General features: G+C 37.1%; 1 protein-coding gene across 5 annotated transcripts; it reads right to left on the bottom strand.

The window, feature by feature from the left end:
• Positions 11,108–23,645, bottom strand: LOC109848048 (B3 domain-containing protein Os07g0679700-like). 5 transcript variants are annotated; one of them, XM_020417323.1, is made up of 14 exons: positions 23,314–23,523; positions 23,104–23,228; positions 19,713–19,794; positions 19,520–19,621; positions 18,689–19,395; positions 18,457–18,553; positions 17,869–18,043; positions 16,528–16,604; positions 15,887–16,312; positions 15,737–15,786; positions 14,945–15,058; positions 13,046–13,113; positions 11,794–12,152; positions 11,108–11,724 (listed from the first exon to the last, which is right to left on the bottom strand). In XM_020417323.1, exons 2-14 carry the CDS (start codon positions 23,217–23,219, stop codon positions 11,362–11,364), a joined length of 2,736 nt encoding a protein of 911 aa, XP_020272912.1. In that variant the 5' UTR covers positions 23,220–23,228; positions 23,314–23,523; the 3' UTR covers positions 11,108–11,361. The 5 variants fall into 5 exon arrangements, with proteins under 5 accessions (XP_020272912.1, XP_020272913.1, XP_020272914.1 ...); XM_020417324.1 differs by having other exon boundaries at positions 11,108–12,152; positions 15,887–16,120; positions 16,232–16,312; positions 23,314–23,522; XM_020417325.1 differs by having other exon boundaries at positions 11,108–12,152; positions 18,689–19,014; positions 19,129–19,395; positions 23,314–23,522.

Genomic DNA, 24,303 nt, shown 5'->3' with positions numbered 1-24,303 from the left:
TACACCATGGACGTATAAATCAAATGAGACCTTCAATTTTATTAACTTTAATATTTCCACATCCAATTTAGGGTTAGAATGGATGGGTCAGAGTGTTTTACGTATGCAACCTTCCACTCCGCGGGACAAGCGGGTGCATCATCTCATCACACCTTTGGGCAAGTGATTTGATATGCTATTCGCCCCCTAAATATGATATATAATCACCTACAGAACTAGCCTACACGGTGTCAGTTTGATTTGAACACTTCCTAACCTTTGGGCAATAGGCAAGACTAGTAGTCCACCCATAGATAAGTGCAACCTACCAGTCCAAATGAGACTAAACTCAACCTTAGAAAATTAGAGTATTATAGGTTGGTCACATTTGGGCAATGCACTAACTTACTCTACCATAATTTCTAAGTGACTGTTTTACCGATCTTCCTTAACCCCATAGGTTGATCTAATATTTTAATTCATTTTATTATGAACCCAAATATTTACCCCACCTGAATTAAGGATATAATCAGAGTAAATCAATTATCTTTATGTGCATACAATAAACTTTATGAATTGTCCAAATTCCTTATTAAAACTTTATGAAATGAAAATAAAAATTGTATAGTTGAAAAGTACACAGAATAATCTTTCCAACGACTATTTATGGGCTCAAATCAGACTTAAAACGGATCTTTAGCGACCAAAACAAAATGAGTGGTCAAAACTGTAATGGGTCAGGTCTAGAAATTAATGGGTCTCACCCATTTCATAATGAGTTGGATCAGAATTTTAATGGATCCAATCCATTACTGTAGCGGGTCGGGTCCATTACATATTGGATCGGGTTTGGCTTAATGAGTTATAGAGTTATATAACTCAAATAATAACTAATAGTTAATTATACTAATTAATTTAATTATTTACTAATTAAATTGATTAATTAATTAACTAAAACCCTAATAAAAACCCTAACCCTAATCCCACCTGACCCAAGAGGCAGCCGACATCACCCAGACTCTCCAGTCCATCTGCCATCCTTCCGCCGCCGGCCCGCAACCCCCGCCGCCGGCCGCTAAAAACTTCCGCTAGAGCAGCTCATGGCGCACCGAAACTTTTCTGCGAGGAGCAGCCACATGGCCGCCGCCGGCATACAAAACTTTAATATTTCAGCAAAGATTTCATCAACGAATTTTCTGCTCACGGAAGAATTATTCTGTTGGCCATGATTTTTTAATCACAATCCACGATGAACCCTTTTTTTTTAATTAATAAATCCGGAAATATTTTCCAAACGTGCAAATGTGCAGCAGATGCAAACGTGCAGCAGGATGACGGCAAACAAAAGAACTTTTTTTTAATTAATCCGAAAAAAAACTTTAATTCTAGATCAAAAATTCATGCACAAACTGTGCTCTGATACCGCTGTTGGATAATCTAACGATCTAGACATGAATAATTGAACTAGAAAATCAGATTAAAGTTACCGTTCAGCGACGAAAATAATGAAAGTCTTCTCCTCTCTCCTCCCGTAGCCAATGATGGAAATTATGTCTCTTTTCTGCATACGGTTGAGAGGAGGGACACCCACCCTTTATATAGATATTTGTGATTAACACTACCCATCATGGTTTAATCACAACCGTGAGATTACACTCCGATCGATCCTATCCTTTAGATATTCAAGATAACCACCCAACTTGATAAACATGAAACTTGTTTAACCAGACCATGTGGTTAGCATCCTGATCCTAACTTGAATCGATGGCAACTTTAAATCAAATCCAAAATCGAGTAGGTTGGGCCAAATGGGTTCGTTAGATTAATCGAACCCAACAGTTTAATCCATCTGTAAAAATTTCAAACCTCCACTAAATGTGAAATCTATTTGAATTCTGAAATGTTATGTAGAATTTCAACCTAGGTTTACTTTGATATTATCTTAAAGTCACTTTCGTTGTGTCAAAACTCCTACATTGTGATGGGCATTGAGAGTGACAATTTTACGGTGCAACACTGGAGAGTGAAAATGACTAGAATTATAAATTTTTTTGGCTAACTTCTAAATACAATATTGAAATGAAATGATCTGAGCAGTAACTTGGTATGAGGTTATCATGTGCATTGGTTTTAGGGGCCGATAAAAAAACTTATACGTCAGGTTGACTTAAATGCCGGCAAGCAGTGTATCCTCTTCTGCTCATTTCTCGCATTTTTGGTAGCTGGATCCTCTATTGCTAGTAGATGACCCAACTTCTTTCGTTGGTTTATCGAAGTTGATCTCATTGTATTTATTCAGGTTTTTCTTTATCTGCAAGCTTACCATTTGCGACCGCGCTCTTCTAACTTAAAAAGAAAATATTAGAAGCTTCAATGGAGACATTTTTAAACACTTAATCTGTTGTATATTTCTTGCATTTAAGACATTGATGGTTTTATATCTTAACATCAGGCAATTGTGGCCTAAATATTTAGAAGGATTTGGAAGGTCAAATTGCTAATAGTTAGTACAAGAATTAAGTTGGAGTTTATGGTTCAATCTTGTTAGAGGTAGGAATTATTCCAGCTTACTTTAATCCACTGTCTTGGATGCCTATGTTGGGAGGAGTAGAGAGCATGAACGAGAAACACAAAGAATGTAAATTGTTTACTTTCATTTTTTTTTTGTTGGGAGGAGTAGAGAGCATGAACGAGAAACACAAAGAATGTAAATTGTTTACTTTCATTTTTTTTTTGTTGTTGCCTTAAAAGAAAGAAAACTCGAAGAAAGTAAAGAGTACTTGGATGTCAGAATCCTAGACTGATTCATTGTGAACAAAACCTCTTCCCGAGAAAGAGAAATATATATATCTTCATGCAGAATACCCATTAGAGATTCTGCAGTCTCTCAAGCCAAGAAAGAAATGTTAGATCTAAATAAAAACTTGAGATCTAAAACCATAAAGCCATGATTAATTCGAAGAGATTAAAAAAAAAATCAAAAGAGCGGAAGCTTATACCTGAATCCATAGATGAAACCTGAGATGAGTTTTGGATCTTCTAACCTTAGGGCCTGTTTGGATTTGTAGGGGGTGAAGGAAAGTTAAGGAAAACTGAGAGAAGGGAAGGGAAGGGAGTTCCCTTCCCCTTGGTTACACCCCAATTTGGGGGGTAACAAATTTTATACTATTAGGAGGTGAACCAAGGAGAACTAGGGTGAATTAACTTCACCTCCTAAGTGTTCCCAAACAAGGTGAATGGAAGTGAATGGTTCCCCTAACTTCCCTTCACCCTCATTCCCCTCAATCCAAACAAGTTCTTAGGGTTTCTCTATAGCCAAATTTTCTCTCTAGATGGGGTGAAGAGAATTAGAGAATGTAACCCTAGATTAGGGACCATAACCCCTTATTTATAGATGTTGTACATTTACAATTTGGCCCCTCAACAAATCATAATTACAACCTGGTATCTGCATATATAACCCCATGACTTATTTAAATACCCAATTAACCAAAATTAATTGATCACTTTAGTGGGTTATCATGAAAGATAACAATACACATTGATTAATCATATGTGCCCACAATTAGATTTATTAGATTAAATCCAACAATCTCCCACTTGGGCACCATATGATTCCTTAAATTGTGTATAACCTTATGAGCTCAAAAATTGCTATCATTGAAAAGGTATTTACGAACAATCTCGTCCATTGACTATATTAATATAGGATCAAAGCGGCCTTCGTCACATTTATCGTGACTCGACCCATCAATGGTCACATATACCAATACAATCAAACGACATAGATCAATCATGGATGTGCAGCATGAAAATTACATGCAATGTGATCAATACATGTCTATTTTCAATTGGTCCTCCTTTAGTGAGGTCAAAACCAAACATAATGTAGCAGAGTGTCTTAAATAAATACTTTATTCTGATTAGACAATACAATCAAACATAAAGCACCACAAATACAAACTCCCACTAAAACATAATATCCTCAAATAACACCACACCCATATGAGTAGTATGCTCATGAAAGACCTTGGGTGGCAATCCCTTAGTAAGAGGATCAGCTATCATGGAGTTTGTCCCAATGTGCTCTATAGATATTTGTCCACTCTGTACCCTTTCTTTCGCAACCAAGAACTTAATGTCAATATGTTTTGACTTAGTTGAGCTCCTGTTGTTATTAGAATACATTACTGCAGATTTATTGTCACAATATAACCTTAGTGGTCTTTCAACATTTTCCAAAATGCGCAGTCCCGTGACAAAATTTTGCAGCCATATTCCCCGATTGGATGCCTCATAGCAAACTACAAATTCTGCTGCCATAATGGAGGAAGCTACTAGTGTCTGTTTGACATTTTTCCATGATATAGCTCCTCCTGCTAACATATAAATATAGTCTGATGTAGACTTCCTGCTATCTTGGCATCCAGCAAAATTAGAGTCTGAATACCCAATGACCTCTAACTGTTCTGATTTTCTGTATGTGAGCATGTAATATTTTGTTTTCTGAAGATATATACCTCATAACCCTTTTGACTGCTATCCAATGATCCATACCAGGGTTGATTAAGTATCTGCCTAACATCCCAACAATGTACGCAATATCCGGACGCGTACATACCTGAGCATACATTAGACTTCCTACAGCCGAAGCATAAGGAATCTTCTGTATTTCCTGAATTTCAAGGTTACCTTTAGGGCACTGATTGAGACTAAACTTGTCTCCTTTAGCAACAGGGGTGTCACCTGGTCTGCAATCTTGCATGCCAAACCTTTTAAGTACCTTATCGATATAGCTCTTTTGTGATAATCCAAGAATACCCCGAGAGCGATCTCGATGTATCTGGATCCCTAATATAAAAGAGGCGTCCCCAAGATCTTTCATCTCAAAATTCTTTGATAGAAATCTCTTGGTTTCGTGCAACATGCCTATATCATTAGTGGCAAGCAAGATGTCATCGACATACAGAACCAGAAAAATATACTTACTCCCACTGAACTTGTGATATACACAGTCATCAACAATGTTCATCTCAAAACCGAACGAGATAATTATTTGTTGAAACTTATGATACCATTGACGAGGAGCTTGCTTGAGTCCATAGATGGATTTCCTTAATTTGCAAACCATATTCTTTGGGTCTCCCAACACAAAGTTTTTTGGTTGCACCATATAGATCATCTCATCAATGTCGCCATTAAGAAATGCAGTCTTAACATCCATCTGATGTAACTCAAGATCATAATGAGCAACAAGTGCCATGATTGTTCTGAAAGAGTCTTTCGATGAAACCGGAGAGAAAGTCTCTGTATAATCAATGCCTTCCTTTTGAGTATAGCTTTTAGCCACAAGACGTGCCTTATACCTCTCCACATTACCATTTGCATCCCGCTTGGTTTTAAAAAATCCATTTACAACCAATTGGTTTTGCACCTTCTGGCAATAGGACAAGTTCCCAAATCTTATTGTCTTGCATAGACTTGTACTCTTCATTCATGGCATCAATCCACTGTTGAGAGTTAGAACTTTTCATGGCCTGAAGGAAGTTGATTGGATCATCTTCCAACATTCCATTACTTTCCTCATGTTCTTGGAGAAATACAATATAATCATCCGGAATAGCATTTTTCCTTTCTCTCGTGGATCTCCTTAATGGCACTGGTTCTTGAGGTTGTTGAGTTTGTTCTTTTGGAACAGGGAGTTGTTCAACATTGTCATCTTGAGGTTCCGGATTTACTTCTTGAGCAACAACATGTATAGGAACCTGAATATTGTCAAAAATAACTGAATGGATTGGGTCTAAAGCTAATTCCTCCTCAAAAGCAATGTCTCTAACCTTATTTCTCCCCCCAAACTCAACATCCTCAAAGAATGTTGTTGTTCCCGTCTCAAAAATATTCCTTAGTGTGGATCATAAAACTTATAGCCCCTAGAGTGTTCAGAGTACCCAATAAAGTAGCTGCTAACTGTTTTGGAGTCCAATTTCTTTTCATTTGGCCTATAAGGCCTTGCCTCAGCTGGACATCCCCAAATATGTAAATGCTTTAAACTGGGCTTTCGACCAGTCCAAAGCTCATAAGGTGTTTTAGCAACTGCTTTACTTGGTACTCTATTCAGAATATAAGCTGCTGTCTTAAGTGCTTCTCTCCCCAGAGAGACTCTGGTAAAGAAGAATGAGAGATCATACTTCTTACCATATCCTTAAGAGTCCTATTTCGTCTTTCAGCTACACCATTCATGCTAGGTGAACCTGGCATAGTGTATTGTGGGACGATACCGTATTCCTTTAGGTATCTAGCAAATGGTCCTGGATGTTGTTCACCTGAACCATCATATCTGCCGTAGTACTCACCACCACGATCAGATCTAACGGTTTTAATTCTTCTGTTGAGTTGATTCTCAACTTCAGCTTTATAGGATTTGAACATGTCCAGAGACTCAGATTTTTCATGAATAAGATATAGGTGTCCATAACGTGAGTAATCGTCTATGAATGATATAAAATATTGTTGACCATTCCAGGATTCCGTAGGGAATGGCCCACAAATATCCGTATGTATCAATTCTAAGACATCCGAAGATCTGTTGGCACCTAATCTTTTCACTTTGGTCTGTTTTCCCTTGATACATTCAACACATACGTCGAAGTCCGAAAAATCAAGGGAATCCAAAATGCCATCAGACACAAGACGCTCAACTCTACCTTTTGAGATATGACCTAAGCGCTTATGCCATAATGTCGCCGAATTTTCCTTATTTAATTTACGCTTAGTACCACGTGATTCCACATGCAAGGATTCATTATAAGAAGCAATTGTATCAAGCAAATATAGGTTGTCATAAGTACTTAAGTAACCGGTTCCCACAACATTTGAATTAAAAGATAAACTGAATTGACTGTTTCCAAATGAACAAGAATAACCTGATTTGTCCAATACAGAAATAGAAACTAAATTCCGTCTAAAAGACAGTACTACAAAAGTATCTTTCAAATCCAAATAAGAACCATTTCCTAACAACAACCTAAAGTGCCCAATTGCTTCCATATTTACCGATTGTCCGTCGCCCACAAATATGTCTCTTTCAACATCACTTGACTTTCGGTAGCTCAGACAACCCTGCATAGAAACACTTATGTGAGTAGTAGCACCAAAGTCTAACCACCAAGTGTTTCTAGGTACTGAAGCTAAATTAACCTCAGAACAGACCAAAGTAAGGAACGTACCCTTATTAGCACGCCAGGCATGATATTTTGTACAATCCTTCTTTACGTGTCTAGGTTTGTTACAGAAGAAACAACCCTGATTATCCTTATGTTGTTTCTTCTGAACTGGACCCTTAGCAGCTTCATTATCATTCTTCCTTTTCTTACCCTTTTCCTTAGAGGCATAGGCCAAATGAGCACTTTCTGTCTTATCTTGCTTCAACCTGTCTTCTTCTTGCACACAGTATGAAATGAGCTCATTTAGAGTCTATTTCTCCTTTTGGCAGTTATAACTGACCTTAAACTGATTGAATTGTACAGGAAGAGACAACAAACCAAATGCACTAATAACTCATCACAAAGATCGAGTTTAAGTGCCTTAAGCTTTGAATCAATATGAGACATTTCCATAATGTACTCCCTGATATTTCCTTTGTCCTTATACTTCATTGAAATCAAGCGAGCTAACAGCGTGCTTGTTTCTACCTTATCGTTTTTCGCAAAACGCTTCTCAATTTCGGCAAGGAAATCTTTATCCTTAGTAATCCCTTCGGATTCTATGCCCCTGAAGGCTTTCGGAACGCCGCGCTTAATGATCATAAGACTCATGCGATTTGAACGCTCCCACTTCTCATGCTCCTTCTTTGCATCAGGAGTGCTATCCGCATTGAGAGGTTGGGGTTGTTCAGTTCTTAATGCATAGTCAAGATCCATGCAGCCAAGAACAATTAATATGTTCTCTTTCCAAACCTTGAAGTTTGTCCCATTTAGCATGGGAATTGAGTTGATATTAGCAGAAATTATTGCAGCAGATGCATTAGCTGAAATAAAATAAAAATGCTCACATCAATAACCATAATTAATAATCAATAAAATTCAAATAATGACAAATCCCATCCAAGATATCTGGCACAATATTAATATCAAGTCTTTGGACAGTAATATTAACTTGTAAGTGATACCTTGTTGCAATGATCAAACATTGATAATAACTCATGTCAAATAATAAAACTATCTTTGGATCGATTCATTATTCACATGTAAACCTTATAATTGTTACACGCTTATCATCGTAGATGTGTATACAGTCTAAATAAATATTAACCTTCCTTTGGGCCAATTAAATATTTACACGAAAGCATACACACAAACATCTCACATTCCTCATGAACAATCTACACAAGAGAGGTTACTTTGGCAACTTCTTGTTTCAATTAATCAATTAGTGTGAGAGACAACCTTAATACCTTAGTGTCATAATATTTGAATTAAATAATTGATTAAAAACCAAATTAGATTTAAATTTAATTTAAATCAACTGCATTTCCAAAAACTTAATTGGGGTCTCACAGCTTAATTAGGGCCCATAACTTAATTGAATAAATTAAGTATACCAAAGTGGACCCATGAAAAGCCGAGGCTTAACCATAGTGAACACGAAGTTCGCTTGACTTCGAACGCGAGGTTCGGCTGTATTGAGTACAAGACTCACTTAAGCACGAACACGAGGTTCGTCTGAAAATGAACGTAATGTTCAACTTGAGAACGAACGCGAGGTTCGTTTGAAAATTGAACGCGAGGTTCGACTGAAAACGAACACAGGGTTCAACTTGAGAACGAACGCGAAGTTCGTTTAAAAAATGAACGCGAGGTTCAAGTTGAGAACGAACGCGAGGTTCATTTGGATTGAGCATAGGGCTCGCCTGAGGATGAACGCGGAGTTCGACTTGAATTGAGCGCGAGGCTCACCTAAGAACTGAGCGCGAGGCTCACCTGATAACTGAGCGCGAGACTCAACTTGAATTTGAGCGCGAGGCTCACCTGAGAACTGAGCGCGAGGATCAACTTGAATTGAGCGCGAGGCTCACCTGAGAACGAACGCGAAGTTCGTTTAAATTGAGCGCGAGGCTCACCTTAATCCTGAGCGCGAGGCTCACCTGAGAACTGAGCGCGAGGCTCACCTTAGACCTGAGCACGAGGCTCACCTTAGAACGAACGCGAAGTTCGTTGAGCGCGAGGCTCACCTTAGAACGAACGCGAAGTTCATTGAGCGCGAGGCTCACCTTAGAACTGAGCGCGAGGCTCACCTTAGAACGAACGCGAAGTTCGTTGATTTGAGCGCGATGCTCACTTGAAAACGAACGTGAAGTTCGGTTAAATTTGAGTGCGATGCTCACTTGAGAACGAAAGCGAAGTTCGTTTGAAGCTTTCAGCTTCGCCAAAATTTGAGGTAACCACCTCCTTAATGTTCGCCACGTTTTCACGTACGAACCCTTAGGGTTCCAAACTGAAACCGCCGCCGACCAAACCCAAAAATTCCTCGATTTTTATTTTCAAAACCAGATCCATAATCGGAAAAATTTTGTGATCCAGATCCAAGAAAAAATCCAAAAAATTCCAAAATGTTACTGTTCATCCAAAAAAACACGTTACTGTTCATCAAAAAAAGCATGTTACTGTTCACCCAAAAATTTTCAGCAACCGTTACTGTTCATCCGAGAACAGATCTTAATCCAAAAAACCAGAGATTAAAGATCAAAAACTCAATTTTAAAATCTTAAATCCCTAAGAATTAATCAAACCTGGCTCTGATACCACTTGTTAGATCTAAATAAAAACTTGAGATCTAAAACCATAAAGCCATGATTAATTCGAAGAGATTAACAAAAATCAAAAGAGCGGAAGCTTATACCCTGAATCCATAGATAAAACCTGAGATGGGTTTTGGATCTTCTAACCTTAGGGTTTCTCTATAGCCGAATTTTCTCTCTAGATGAGGTGAAGAGAATTAGAGAATGTAACCCTAGATTAGGGACCATAACCCCTTATTTATAGATGTTGTACATTTACAATTTGGCCCCTCAACAAATCACAATCACAACCTGGTATCTGCACATATAACCCCATGACTTATTTAAATACCCAATTAACCCAAATTAATTGATCACTTTAGTGGGTTATCCTGAAAGATAGCAATACACATTGATTAATCATATGTGTCCACAATTAGATTTATTAGATTAAATCCAACAAGAAAATCCGAAATAGCAAAGCCCTTTATTTGAACCCTACGCTTGAGAGAGTCTTGCTAAGATGTTGATGGACTTCTTATACAAAACATGGTTCTTACAGCCGGCCAGAATATCTACAACATTAGATACCTGCTTACTCTCGTGTCATATGGTGTACGCGCACTTCATGAAAATAAAAGAAAATCAGTAACTGAGAGTTAAAGTAGGGCTTAAACTTGTACGTTTGCTCCAACCAACCAGACAGATCATTTGTGAAGACTTTTTTTTTCAATGGTAAGGATTTTTAGGCGCACAAGATATTTGCAGTGACAAATGAGTATTTACCGATGACACTCGAAAGAACTAGTGCTAGAAAAATATCCACATCGCCTCTCGCACAAGTTAAAATTTGAGTCCTTTCACTATGAAGAGATCTGGTAATAGTTGTGCACATCGCCTAGCTCAATTTGCTCTCAAATACAAATATATCCTTCTTTCGAATCTTTTTGAGGGTCCAGGTTGTATATGTAACCAAATTATCTATGAAGCAATTTAATTGAGTTCTTTCGAATCTTTTTGAGGGTCCAGGTTGTATATGTAACCAAATTATCTATGAAGCAATTTAATTGAGCCCACCTTTGGTTCTCACTTTATTAAAAACCTAAGAAGAGCTTTAAACAAATCAAATATATTTGACCATATATTAATTGCGTTCCCTGGACATTCAATGATGTATTCATGAACAATTCAACTACCAGACTTGAACAAATAAACTTCTTACCTGCCAATTCACATGAAAAATAAACAGAAAACATTCATATGAGCATAACAAAGACTTGCACAATTTCTAAGCCCACCAGCTAGGACTGATCACTGGCCACTTAACACATGAAAACATCCTGACAGCAAAAAGAAAACAAGTACCAACCAGTATATAACATCATAAAAAAAATCCAACCAAACAATGAACACAACCTGTGGTAATCTATGAACCTGCTATAGCCTCACTAGCACAAATGAATATTCAATAAAGCCAGATATAACACACATATACACACCAAGGGAAAGACACAGATGAAACCGGGGGAAAAAAAAGAAAAGGATCGTGTAGTACTGTCATTCACAACAAATATGCCCATTTCCAAACCAAGACTGTGTGTAAAGTTTCAAGATGCGTCACTTTTCGCAGTTTCGGAGCCAATATGCCCTTCATCACCACTGCCCTCTTCATCAGGTGTCCTCTCCTCGCTCTCATCAACAGGCATTGCTTGCGGAACCGTAACTGAACTCGAGCTCACCTGCTGTTCACAGGTCAAACTCGTAAGTCCATTCTGCTTCAAATAATTCTCCAATGGGAGACTAGCCACATGAAGTAGGCTCATCATGCTAACCCTAGATGAAGACTGAAGCCCCTCTGGTTGGCAATTCAAATCTATCTTCCCTTTTCCTGTATCAATATCACCCACTACAGAGGCTTTTCCAGCGTCCATGCCCAATTCATTCTCCTTTTGGATACTACTCCCTTCAATTTCTTCTTTGGCTCCCCATGGAAGCATCATGCCCAATTCATTCTCCTTTTGGATACTACTCCCTTCAATTTCTTCTTTGGCTCCCCATGGAAGCATCAACCTTTTGTTGGCTTCAGCTTCTTCACGCTCAGACTGTCGCTTTTTCTTGCGAAGCATTAGGGTTTTAAACCGTCGTTTTACAGTTAAACACACATTACATGTACAATTTGGGTGGTGTTTTGGGCCTTTGCCACTGGGGGGCTGGATGCAAACAATGCAAGTGCAGCCTGGACGGTGCCTTGGGTGCTTGGTTGTAGTTGCAGAAGCTGAGACTGTGGCTTGATTTGTTGTGTCACCGATAGATGCAGCAGTGGCTAAGGCGTCGAGGCCGGATGCTTCAAAGTCCGGAGTGTTTTGCTTGGAGATTGAAGTTCTCATCATTTTTATTTCTGCAGAATTTTTGGAAGGTATTAACTCAAAAAGGATCCAAGATGGTTGAAGAACGATCAAGCACAACTAATGAGCTTGATCACAAACTAGACCGTTCTAATACTGAACTACATACACTTAAATAGAGCTTTAACTTGGGTAAGTTGGTATCTATATTATGTAATGACACGTGTATGCCTCAAATTTCAAAGAACAGGTAAGAATAGTTACACAGACCTTTCAGAACTGCAATAAACCATACATATCAATTGAAAAGAGAGGTAATGACTTCTATGTTCACGAGGAAAGAATGCCCTACTTTTTTTTCAATTTCAGAAAATCAAGCATCTGTATCAGGTCAGAGAAGATAACCTATCCTTGAGTTATTGTCCTTTGCAGTTTGCATTAACAATTTTAAGCAAATTAGATTCATAAGGAAGCGGGAAAGTAAAGGGATTGAAAATATTTCCAGTTAGGCAAGTGAAAGAAGAAGTGAAGAAAAATAAGAAAACTTTTTATCTATATTTTACTTCTAGGTAGCTAGAAACGTTTCCTTCCACTTGTTATCCTCTCCTTTCCTTTTCTTTACACCATCACATTCTTGTTTCCATTCAGGTGGTTCTCTACAATGGAGAATGCACTAAAAACCCTCAAGTCCCTACCATGTACAAAATACTTCAATAAAATTGGGGCTTCTTTACCATCACATTCTTGTTTCCATTCAGGTGGTTCTCTACAATGGAGAATGCACTAAGAACCCTCAAGTCCCTACCATGTACAAAATACTCCAATAAGATTGGGGCTTCTTTACTGATGCACTTTAGTCTGTAAATGAGGCAAGCATCTGTTGCCATGTGAAAAAACCTTCCCCTTCTCGTCCCACATCATGAATTATAAAAGACAGGTTGCGCACCTGCATCCTGTCGAAGAAGATTATGTATTTCTGTTGGGCTCAATTCATCCGGCACAGAACAAGAAGATCTGCAAACAGACCATACACGTCAATTTAAGTCAAGAGCAGTTAATTAATATACTTCAGTATCATTATTTGGAAGAAGTACGCTTAGTGGGAAGAAAATGTCTCTGAAAAAAAAGAGATAAAGCTAAGCTTGTGAGGAAATACCAGGACTTAAGAATAAAAAACACAATAAACAAGAAGGATAAAAAATAATTTCATTGGCTGAAAATTATCCTACAAAAAAAATAGTTTTGAATTCATAAAAGTTTTGAATTCATGAAACTGTTGCTGCTATGTGGAGTTTAGTTTTGCATTCATGACTCTGTTACTGCTAGTCGGAGTTGTACATTAAAGGGGGGAAATCTGCAGGACAGAAGCATGTATTTGGCAAGCGAAAGTAGAAATAAAGGTTTCCAGCTAACATTTCTATAGAACATGGACAGGAAAATTGTATATATCTGCAATTTGTAGAGTTTGATCTTTAAAAATTTTAATCATCAGTGCAATAGTATAAATTTTTACATGAAAGTTAATATTTTCTGTTAGTTTATTTGTATTCTCTTTTCTGTTCTTCAACCTCTAGTGGCTCATATAACAACTACCTGCAAACAAAAACAAAAGAAACCACCTGCTGAATCCTTAATCAAACATGAATCAAGAACACTGACCTGACTCTCATAATCAATGCCACCTGCCACTAAGCCAGAACAACATAGTGGACCAAATCAATGAGGAAACAAACTGGGTCTTAAGTGTGATTTTAGGCCAAAATGCTATATGGTGTGATTCCTGAGAATGACTCTTTTACTATTTATCTTGAAATCCTTTTCCACTAACAGCTACACAAACTCCTCTTTCGACCAAATTCTGAAACCCCTGCAATTTGCATATTGTGTCATCAAACATTCTTTTCCACCGAGTCCCTTAGCACTTCAAACAAAATAATGTCTTACTGTTTGTGACCTTAACTGCACTTTTTTTCCCTAACCAATATCCACAAAAGTTGTTTTCCTTAGAAGATTCAATAGTATCAGTGAGGCTCACTCCTTATTGTCAGCCATCTCGTTTCGCATTTCCACTAAAAACTACACAAACTCCTCTTTCAATAACACCAAATTCTGAAACCCCTGCAATTTGCGTGTTATGTCTTCAACATTCTTTTCCACCAAGTACCTCAGCAATTTGACCAAAATCCTTACCATTGATGACCTCCGCTGGGCTTGTTCTTTTCTAATCAACATCCAGAAAAATTGTTTTCCTCAAGAAGATTCCATAGTATCAGTGAGGCTCACTTCTAACTGTCAGCCTTCTTGTTTCGCATTCCATGTTTGAAGTGTTCACCTCTGTTTGCTCTTTAATTATTAGACATCCTAGAAGACATGTCGAAATGCTAATTTTGTAAGATTTATAGATAAGGACATACTTCCTATATGTAAACTTTACAAAAAGTGTTGGCCTGCTTAATCACCAACCCCCTTGAGACAAAATCAGAAGAAATGCATTCTCTCACCAATACTTGCCCCTTTCTCTCTCTCTCCAATCAATCAAGAAGAGAGAATAGATTCATATACATGTATTCCTCCTGTTTCAACTTTGTAGCCCGCAAAAGGAGAAAGGGAAGAAAAGAAAACATTGACGTTCAATTACCATGGTGAGACTCAAAAAGATAGTTTGAAGAACAACTACTACAAGTCTCTTTATGCGGGAAACAACTTTTAAATAGTTAGTGTAAAACACAATACACGTAGAATCATAATCAAGAAAATCAAATTGCACATATTCGCACCTAAACAAGAAATCATGATTGATATCACATGAAAGGTTAAGCAAGTCTTGCAGAAACAAAAAGCTAACCTTCTCGGGTCACATGTGTTGTCAGCACACGTCCAGTTTGAAGGAACAAGAACATCCACAGGCAAACGACGCCATTTGAAGCAATCATCACATTGAATCCATTGATCTTGTTCCCTGATAATATACTCAGTTATTCAACATTAAATCAAAATAAAACTGAGAATATTAGTTATCGAGAATGTTTGATTTCTGCAAAACCAAATTTGTGTATATAATTAGAAATTTTATAGTCTAAATTCAAATGAACATTTAGCTTTGAACTCCAAACTTCAAATCAAGCACTTGCATTGTTTTTATTGAATTTTGACTAAATCCTTAATAATAACTTGCTCAAGGGAAAAAAAAGGAGAAGAAAAATAGAAGGGAAATCAACCATTTATATTTGCAGTAATTCAGTAACATTTTTCTATTTCTGGGAATGATGTGATATGAATTAAGTCATTGCACCATGAATTTCAGTTTGACATCAGCTTAACCCCTTCAAGACGAGCACATATAAGTTTTCTACCAAGTATACAAATCACATGTAAGATTGTGACATTTTCAATAAAGTGTACCTAGGAAAACTTTCCCTTTTTTGTGCTTTTATGTCACAAGCTGCGCATAATTTATATATACGAATGCCAATTTCCAGAGTAAAATATATGACTTGAAATATATGAAGAAATAGTACTATGATTTAAGATAAATACACACATTATTATCCATGCTCATATATACTCACTCATATGTATCTTTAATGTGAAAATTTACACAGTAAATAATTAAATTCTGAAAGACCATTGTGCTTACCCAGATAATTGGGCCGTGAAAATTGTTCTCTTGCCAAAAACTGGGGGTTCCTGCAGATACATAGTAGAATGTTTCAAATGGAAGAATTAGCTGCATGAAGTACGACATAAGAAGTGCAGTAAAAATAACCAGAAGTCTATAAATGTTCACCTCGTATTCTTCAAACTCCTGATCCTCGATCATTACAACACTAGGTTTGGCAATTGGAGGTGGGCGCAGCAAGTCTTGTGCCTCCTCCCATGAAAGCTTCAGTTCTAAAGCGTCATCGTTATCCATATGTAGCCTCTTGCTTTTGCCACCAATATTACGGCTTCTTTTCTTCTCTTGAGCCAGTGAAGGCTGCAACAGGAATCCGTCATTTGACCTGCCTCCATGTGTGTCTGTCTTTTGCCAACTAACATCACTGTCAGCTAAATTCAAATGTTCAGATAAATAGCTCAAGCGCGGAGCCGCAGTTCCCTTCAGTGACTGAAGAAGTCCAGAGTAACCACTTACTATAGATAGGTTCTCATTAACACCCGAAAAGAAAGTTTCATTGCCAAGACCAGCATTAGCAATTGCAGATATCTGAGAATCCTGCCGGACATTTATAACATTAATAAAATCAGAACTAAAGCAGTATTTTAGGATGACCGCGCTGATGCCTACTAAAATATGCATAGTATAGATTAATCTCTATTGATACAAGGAATAATCCAAATTACAGGAAATGGTTCTGACAACAACAGAAATTTACAGAGTGGGTGCATGCTGTTGACCAAGTTGAAAAAGATTTCAGGGAGGTTCTTTACCTGCAAAGGCACAGAGTTAGTCGCCTTTCGAAATCCCATAATGAGTTTTCCTTCAGGATCCATCCGACTGAAAGTTACTGTAAGACAGAGGCCCCAAAAAGGAGAATAAATCACTCATTTTTAATTTTCTCTGTGTCAATGCTAAACATACAAAAATAAGCACACGCAAGGATGAAAATTACTGTACAAGAAGGTTAAAGAAAATAGGCATTTCAAAACTCGTGTCCTGCGCGAAGCATGAAAACATTAAACAAAGTGTGAGGAAACATAATGCACGCCTAAATAACTGATACCAGCTATAGACAACTTTGGAAAATGATTAGTACTTCCAGTGTTCAATCACTTCATCCATTAACTATAATACAAAATCCTCAATCCTTATGTATACACATTCTAGTGCCAATTGTTTTCGTCCAAAAGACCGTTTCGATCTCCAAACGAGTGTCAAAAGATGTTGATACATCCATTCAGACCCATGTATGTTCAAAGAGTTGACTAATAAAACATGAATCAAGCATGATTTACATATGATAATTGCAAATAGATCTTTTTTGTACTTCTCTACAGACAAAGGTTTATGAGGTTGAGATAGAACCTGGTTTCAAAGCAGAGACTGTAAAATACAAAACATGTGATTTATTTACCATGGAAGTACATTCCTATTGTGCAATAGTACATCAGAATTTGTAGGAAGGTTACAAGATCTTCTACTTATAATTCCCGACCCTACTAATCCCAAACAAATTTTCCAAAAAATTCTCGAAATAAATAAAAACAGAATACGCACACTAATTGTTAGTATGAGTCTTACATGTTGGAAAAGCATGGGTGAGGCTTATGTGGGCAATAGGCATGTATTCACATTAAAGCTGCTATTATGAATGCACACATAGTTTTCCAAAGCGCTATATAGAAGAATACATGTGATGGTACTACACATTCCATTTCTCTGCATGCCAAGTCATTTCTCTTTAAAAAATTGTATAGTGTGCAATGCCCAACCATACATGAGAAGCCATCCAGCAGGTGAATACATGTGATGCTACTTGTTTTACCTATAGAAAAGTTTTAACTCATATAAGTAAGACATTTTGGACTGTATAAGCATTGACGACCAATTGAATAGAAGGTAAAGATCTTTGACTCGGTAATATGTTTGGATATTCTGATAGACAGGTCAGGCCATAGGGAAGCTAGAAATTAGTTCACTGAATTCTGAGAAAAAACAGAAGGAATGTGCATCATCAGGTTACAGATTAAAGACTATAACTGTTCATGGCTGCCGTGATAATGAATAACCAGGTACGGTTTTCCACTCTTAGTGACGGGGATTCTCATTACCTGTATCACCAGCTTGCAATTGCAGGGACTGTATACATGGAGTAACACCCTCCAGAACATACATTCTGCTGTTATTATTTGGCCAAAATCTAAACTGGAAATGCCACTCTTTTCCCTTAGCATCTTGAATCTTTAATGGAAGACCTTCTGGTTGAGAAATTGGAGGGAAATAGGCCTGCAAAAGAAACTTAAATAAAATGCACTAACGAAGGAAAGGAAACGAGAAACAGAAATATGTTGTTTCCCACATCTGAGCTTCACAAACAAATCAGCCATCTTGCACTCATGGTGTAAAGGCGAGAAAAAGAGTAATATAACAATAGCCAAGGCAAACACACTGCTAAAACAACAAAACTCAATGCCACATTTTGCAACTGCAGTCTGATGGGCAACGAACGATGCATTGCATAGTGCATACAAGTGTTTAAGCAGAAAACAAGTCGATCATGATAGAAAATCTAATTCCATGCATTCATGAATTTGCTTTGAGCAAGAACAATGTATCCTTTTTAACAACATGCAGCATGCTGTACAAGCAAAGGCTGAAGGGTAAGCACAAGGAACCACATAATAAAGGATGAGAATTACCTCTGCACATGCCTTAGGAAGAACTAAACGACCAATCCTCCCAGCATCACTTGCACTCAAAACTTTCTCAAATAGTGGAACGATGGTTGAATTAGAACTTCAAAATTGGAATTTGAAATTAAGGAAATCAAGGTACGGCATATATTGAAATGCAATGGTATGAAATAACAGAAAATCAATTGAAAATCACACCATTCCAGATCCAGTTACAATATGAATTTAGATTGGATACTCTCCAGATATTTGCTGTAGTTCTTGATCTGTGATCCTAGGCCAGTAACGTGGAAGTAACTGATTCCTTCCCCTACCTTCAGCAGGGGGTCTTGCTACACGCATATTTGAAAGCATCTCCTTCGATGCCTCTGAAGAAAATGTTTGGCCTGTTTTGGATGGCTTGGGAAGAAGATGGCGGGCCCTTTGCGCTTGCTGCAAAGCAGATAGTGATCTACTTTGATCCCTTCCATCTTCAACTCCACTAGATGGGCGAATTCCAGTACTAAGAGCAGGTTCCATAGTGGTTCTTTGGTTTGAATTCCCCAAGCTAATATTCAAACAAGCCTGCGTGAGTGATTCACATAGCATGTTATCCTTCATAACATCTTTACCATAATCTCGTTGGGAAACTTGAGATGATGCAATATGAGCTTGATTTGAAATATGTGCATTTCCCACCTTCCCTGCATGAAATGCCATTTGCTCTCTTTTAATATGCCCAAAAGATCCATTTAAGCTTTCTCTTCGGGCCAGAAGCATATTGTTTTGTCCATTAACCTCCATGTTTTTGCCTAACTGAATAGCCTTGCCCTTGCTAATTACATCCTCGTCCACTCGTACGTTGGAGTCTTCATTTGCCTTCTCGTCTTTTTGACTTCTACCTGCTAGAGAGAGAACTCTTTGACTGGATTGAGGCAAAAATTCTTGAATGGTTTCACTTGGAATCTGCATAAAAGTCTTAAACGGATGAGACCTTTCTTCCTTCTACCTCTCAATGTGTGCATGCGCACATAAGTGGACTATAATCCATTTGTTAAATGTATTTACAAACACATGAAAACTGGCTTACAAAAGAAAGTCCAGAATTCTTCATGCAGCTAATACACTGGACTCCTCCGCCATCTAGTAGTTCGAATAAAGATTTGGAAGCAATACATCCACAATGAAGCCGCTGCATTATTCCAATAAGTACTAATTTACATGGAAAAAGTGGTAGGAAGAAAGGAAACTAAAAAAGAAGTGTTACAAAGCCACCGTCTTACCTTGCCACACAAAAGGCACTCCCTCCAGCCAGACTCTTTCTGGTGAAACAAGTCGCAGAAAACTGATTGCTCATATGCCATTCTGAATCAAACAGAGCAACATTTAAGCAACAGATGGGTAAGATAAAATCAATAGAAATTATATTGCAAGAGACTAAGCTCATAAAATATTTTTAAGGAAGAACTTATGTAATGGTCAAGCGAAAAAATATCATTTCATTAGGTGTCCATTTGTTTCCCTTCTGCTATTTAAGAGCATGGAGGCAGTAGCCTACTAAAGTCAGCATCCAGCGAGACATCCACGATACGCTAATACCAGTTCCAAGCCAAAAGTTTAACCCATTAAGTCCACGACCCGATCATACATATAATTTATCAAGAAGTTACCATGTCACTATCTGTGGGCTATCTCACCAACTTCCCCCCTTGTGCTTTTCCGCATTGTAGAGTTTGTCTCTAAAACAATTCCTAAAAGGAAAGAAATTTAGTAGTTTGTTTATAGAACAACTCTGATGACTCGACTCTGTGGAGTGAAATTACTGGCATGAGAGATGAGGATGTCTCTATTGAAGTTTGTACTCCAATAACTTTTTAGAATTTGCCATCTTGAAGGATATTATTTTGAACTCATTTGGTCCAAATCCGAAATTTGAAAAGTGGAACTTAAAAGCCTCAATTTTTAAGGTTTCCATCAGCTCAATTTCCTAGAAAGGATTAAATGAAAGGGAGCTATGAAAGAGTTTGGGAAGGGGCAAGTCGGGATTGTGTGGAGGTTCTAGAGGTGATGTTGATTGGCATTACGTTGATTGGTGTAGAGTCATATTTATTGGCAACATGAAGACAGCCTGCAGGAGGGGGAAGTGATTGCACGTTGATTGGTGTAGAGTCATATTTATTGGCAACATGAAGACAGCCTGCAGGAGGGGGAAGTGATTGCGAGTTTGAGGGTGAAAGGGAGTGAGAGCCAGAAAGAAGTGCAGGGGATTCTGGATCAAGGTTTGTTTTGTTACCAATTGATATAGAGCAGAAAAGGGAAAAAGATGGAAGGAGAAAAAGGGGAAGAAATTAGGGTTTGAGCAGGAATATCAATTCAATAACAATTAGGCATCAAAATCTATACTCATTCATCAACTTGAGTACATTATACATTCTGCCCCTAATTGTTATGGTGGGGAAGTGACTTCTATCCAGAGAGGAATAGTCATGTAATATTTATACTAGAAAAAGTAGGATATAGTTACATATTTCTTAATATGGAACAAAAATAATTTTTTCTAAATTTCTTAATAAAGTAACCACTTTGATACTCTCCTCAAGATGGAGCATGTATATCAAATCATGTCCAATAATTACATAAAAGGAAAAAATTCTAGATAATATCAAGCGAACCATTTGACCTAACAAAAGAAGTGACAATCTTCCTGATCTGCACCAACTAGTTATCTCCCTCTAGTCCTCGACAGCAGTAGCAACAACTAGTAGTGATCTAAAAGTCTAGCATATCTTGTTATTAGAGAGAGACAAACATGCAAAATTGCAGTCATAGAAGTGACAATCTTCCTGATCTGCACCAAGTGGTTACCCCCTCTAGACCTCGACAGCATTAGCAACAACTAGTAGTGATCTAAAAGTAACCAAGTGGTTACCCCCTCTAGACCTCGACAGCATTAGCAACAACTAGTAGTGATCTAAAAGTCTAGCATATCTTGTTATTAGAGAGAGAGACAAACATGCAAAATTGCAGAGGTAGATATTAGGATCTCTGACATGGAAACAGAGAGTAGGTCACAATATGGAGACAGCCAATAAAATCTTCAACATGAAGATAGATAGCAGGATATCAAACATGAAGACAGTAAAGTCTCATTGGAGACATACAGTAGAATATACGACATGAAGACAGACAATGGAATCTCCAACATGGAGACAGATTGAAGAGTCTTTCGTGTTTCAATATTATTATTATAAACCTGATGATCTAGTTGCATGGAAATGAGTATTGGTGCGGGTATGGAACATGTCAATTTTGTATTATGCAAGGTACAGGGACACGGCTACACACACACATGCACACACACATATATATAGAAATTAATGATTTATGTAAGATCACTATTGTTTGTCAATTCATGTGTTACTATAATTAAAATTCCTATCCTATTTTTAAGTTTTTTTTAATATGTTGATTATTATAAATTGGAAACAGCTTGGTTTTGAACTATACACCCAACCGATCCTTTAAAATCGTAGTTTTAAACTTGGATATGAGCTGAAACAAACCCGACACATGTCTAAATGAGTTTCAAGAAACGTATATGAAGTGTAGGATGTACGTCCAAGAAGTGTGGACAAGTGTATGCATATACCCAAGGAGAGTCCATGAAGTTTGGGTACAGGGATGTGTCGGGTAGAGGTACGACTCATGATAGAAGTACCCGAGTAACATAGATGATTATGTATTGGTACTATTATAACGAACGAAAGGTACAGATATACATGAGTGCTTTTATCCTAATTTATATTTTATGTTTTTTATATATATGTAATTAGACTCAATTTCCATATTTTCCCCAATTTTATAGTTAGCACTACACAAAAAAGGATTATACTTCTTAGTGTTTATAAGAATATCCTGTAGGTGTGGCCTTGAAAACTAATTATTTTTATGGAAATTTCTTTTTCACCTCAGTACATTTTCAAACATGTGATCTCCTGCAAGTCGAGGAATCAATGGTGAAAAGAGGGTGGAGGGAGTGATATGTTGAAAAATGCCACATGGAGTTTGTCTTCTTTATTTCTCATAGATTATCATCATGTTCATGAACTTGGGGAATGTTGATGTGGAATAAGACTGACCTTCTGAATCTAACGTTGAGTTTATATTATAAAAAATTTCACTCTATATATTAGGAACAATGAAATCTTAAAATAGTGTTATTGAGATAATGTAAACTTTTTTCTCAAATAACTAGTTTTTTTAACAGAGATATCATGATTTATCGAAAGAATTTTAATCTTTAATTAGATAATTAATTTCGCTTAACGTTTCTCTTATGCTATAATGATAACCGGTCATTAGTAACGGAAATTATCTATTCAGATTACCATAAGTTATTACTTTTCATATTTTCAATTGATTTATTTTATCTTTTTAATATGAATTATCAAAGAAATAACAACATTTGTACAATAAGATGATTGTAATTTGAGTTTGTTTTTATAACAATGATAGAAATCCCCAAAAATATCACAAATAGACCCACGTACTCCATAAAAAACATCGCGGAAAATTAGCCTAAAAATCAGACAAAATTTGATCTATATAAAGAAAACTCGATATGTTTAGCGAGATAAGGATCTCAGATTCACAAAAAGACGCAAATTTTCATACCCGCACTTATCGCAGAGCGTAGCGAATCCGCCCGATCTCAGCGCCCAGCCCCTCCTCCAATCCTCGGCGGCCAACGTGGCACCGCATCCACCGTTCATGCACCGCTTCGAAGTCATCGAGATCGTCTAAATTCCATCAAAAGGAATCAATAAAAAAAAATGGATAAGCCCTAAAAATAGAGAAACAGCTAACATCTTGCGCACAACTAACCTTCGAAGATTTCTAATGCGATCGGCGATCGAAGAGAGAAGGAATCGACATGAAAAATTTTGAATAGAAAGAGGAAGAGAAAGAGGAGAGAGAAAATAGAAAGGGGGAGGTCAAATGCATGCACGATGCTTGAAGGCACAGCTTTCTCGCTATAGAAAAATAAAATAAAAGGGAAAGTAGAATTCCTCCTTGTTTTAAATAAGAAATGGTGATAAAATAGAGCTTACCGTTTGATGGTGAAGATGGCGGTGAGGTTACCTCTTTTTCTCATCCGGTGAACTCGAGCGACTTGGGTCCGGGAGTCAAAGACAGTACGGCTGCCTGCAGAGAAGACAGTAATTTCTAAAGCCACGTTCTGAAGGTCCATTGTCAGTCAGAGACTGGGGTAGGTCCCAGATGAAAGTATGCCTACAGCTTCGGTGTCTATAAAAAGGGGTTAGTCACCTATAGAACTTAAAATTATCACATAGAACTTAAAATTAGAACTAGGATAATATGTGCGATAAATTTTTAAGGTGTTAGTCACATAGAACTAAAACTAGAACAAAATTTTACAGTGTTAGTCAAGTAGAACTCTAACAAAATTAGAATTGGGATAATGGTACAAAATTATCCCACTTTTTTTATTTTTCTATACAAAAATGAGAGTTCTAGTCTCTCAAATTATTCCAAGTTTTAGCTTGGAACTAGGTGATAAAAAATTAGAACTCATATTTATTTTGTTATTTTTTATATTTCTTTTTTTCTTTACTTCTTTCCTATTATGGTTATTACCAATCATTAGACCATCATTATAATAATAATTGTCAATATCTTATAGTCTAACCAAAAGTTATTTAATAGTAAAAAACATTCTTGTAAGCAATTATCAATTAATAATAGTAAGTTTAAAATACATAAATAGTATCTATATCTTCAAAATGCATAAATATATATTTCATGATTATAAAAATTTATCCCACGTTATTTTATCAAAATATCCCGCTTTAC

The sequence above is a fragment of the Asparagus officinalis genome, chromosome 7 (genome assembly GCF_001876935.1).
Source record: "Asparagus officinalis chromosome 7, Aspof.V1, whole genome shotgun sequence".
Classification (NCBI taxonomy): domain Eukaryota; kingdom Viridiplantae; phylum Streptophyta; class Magnoliopsida; order Asparagales; family Asparagaceae; genus Asparagus; species Asparagus officinalis.
The sequence above is the reverse complement of the archived record's forward strand: the minus strand, read 5'-3'. Positions and strand labels throughout refer to the sequence as shown.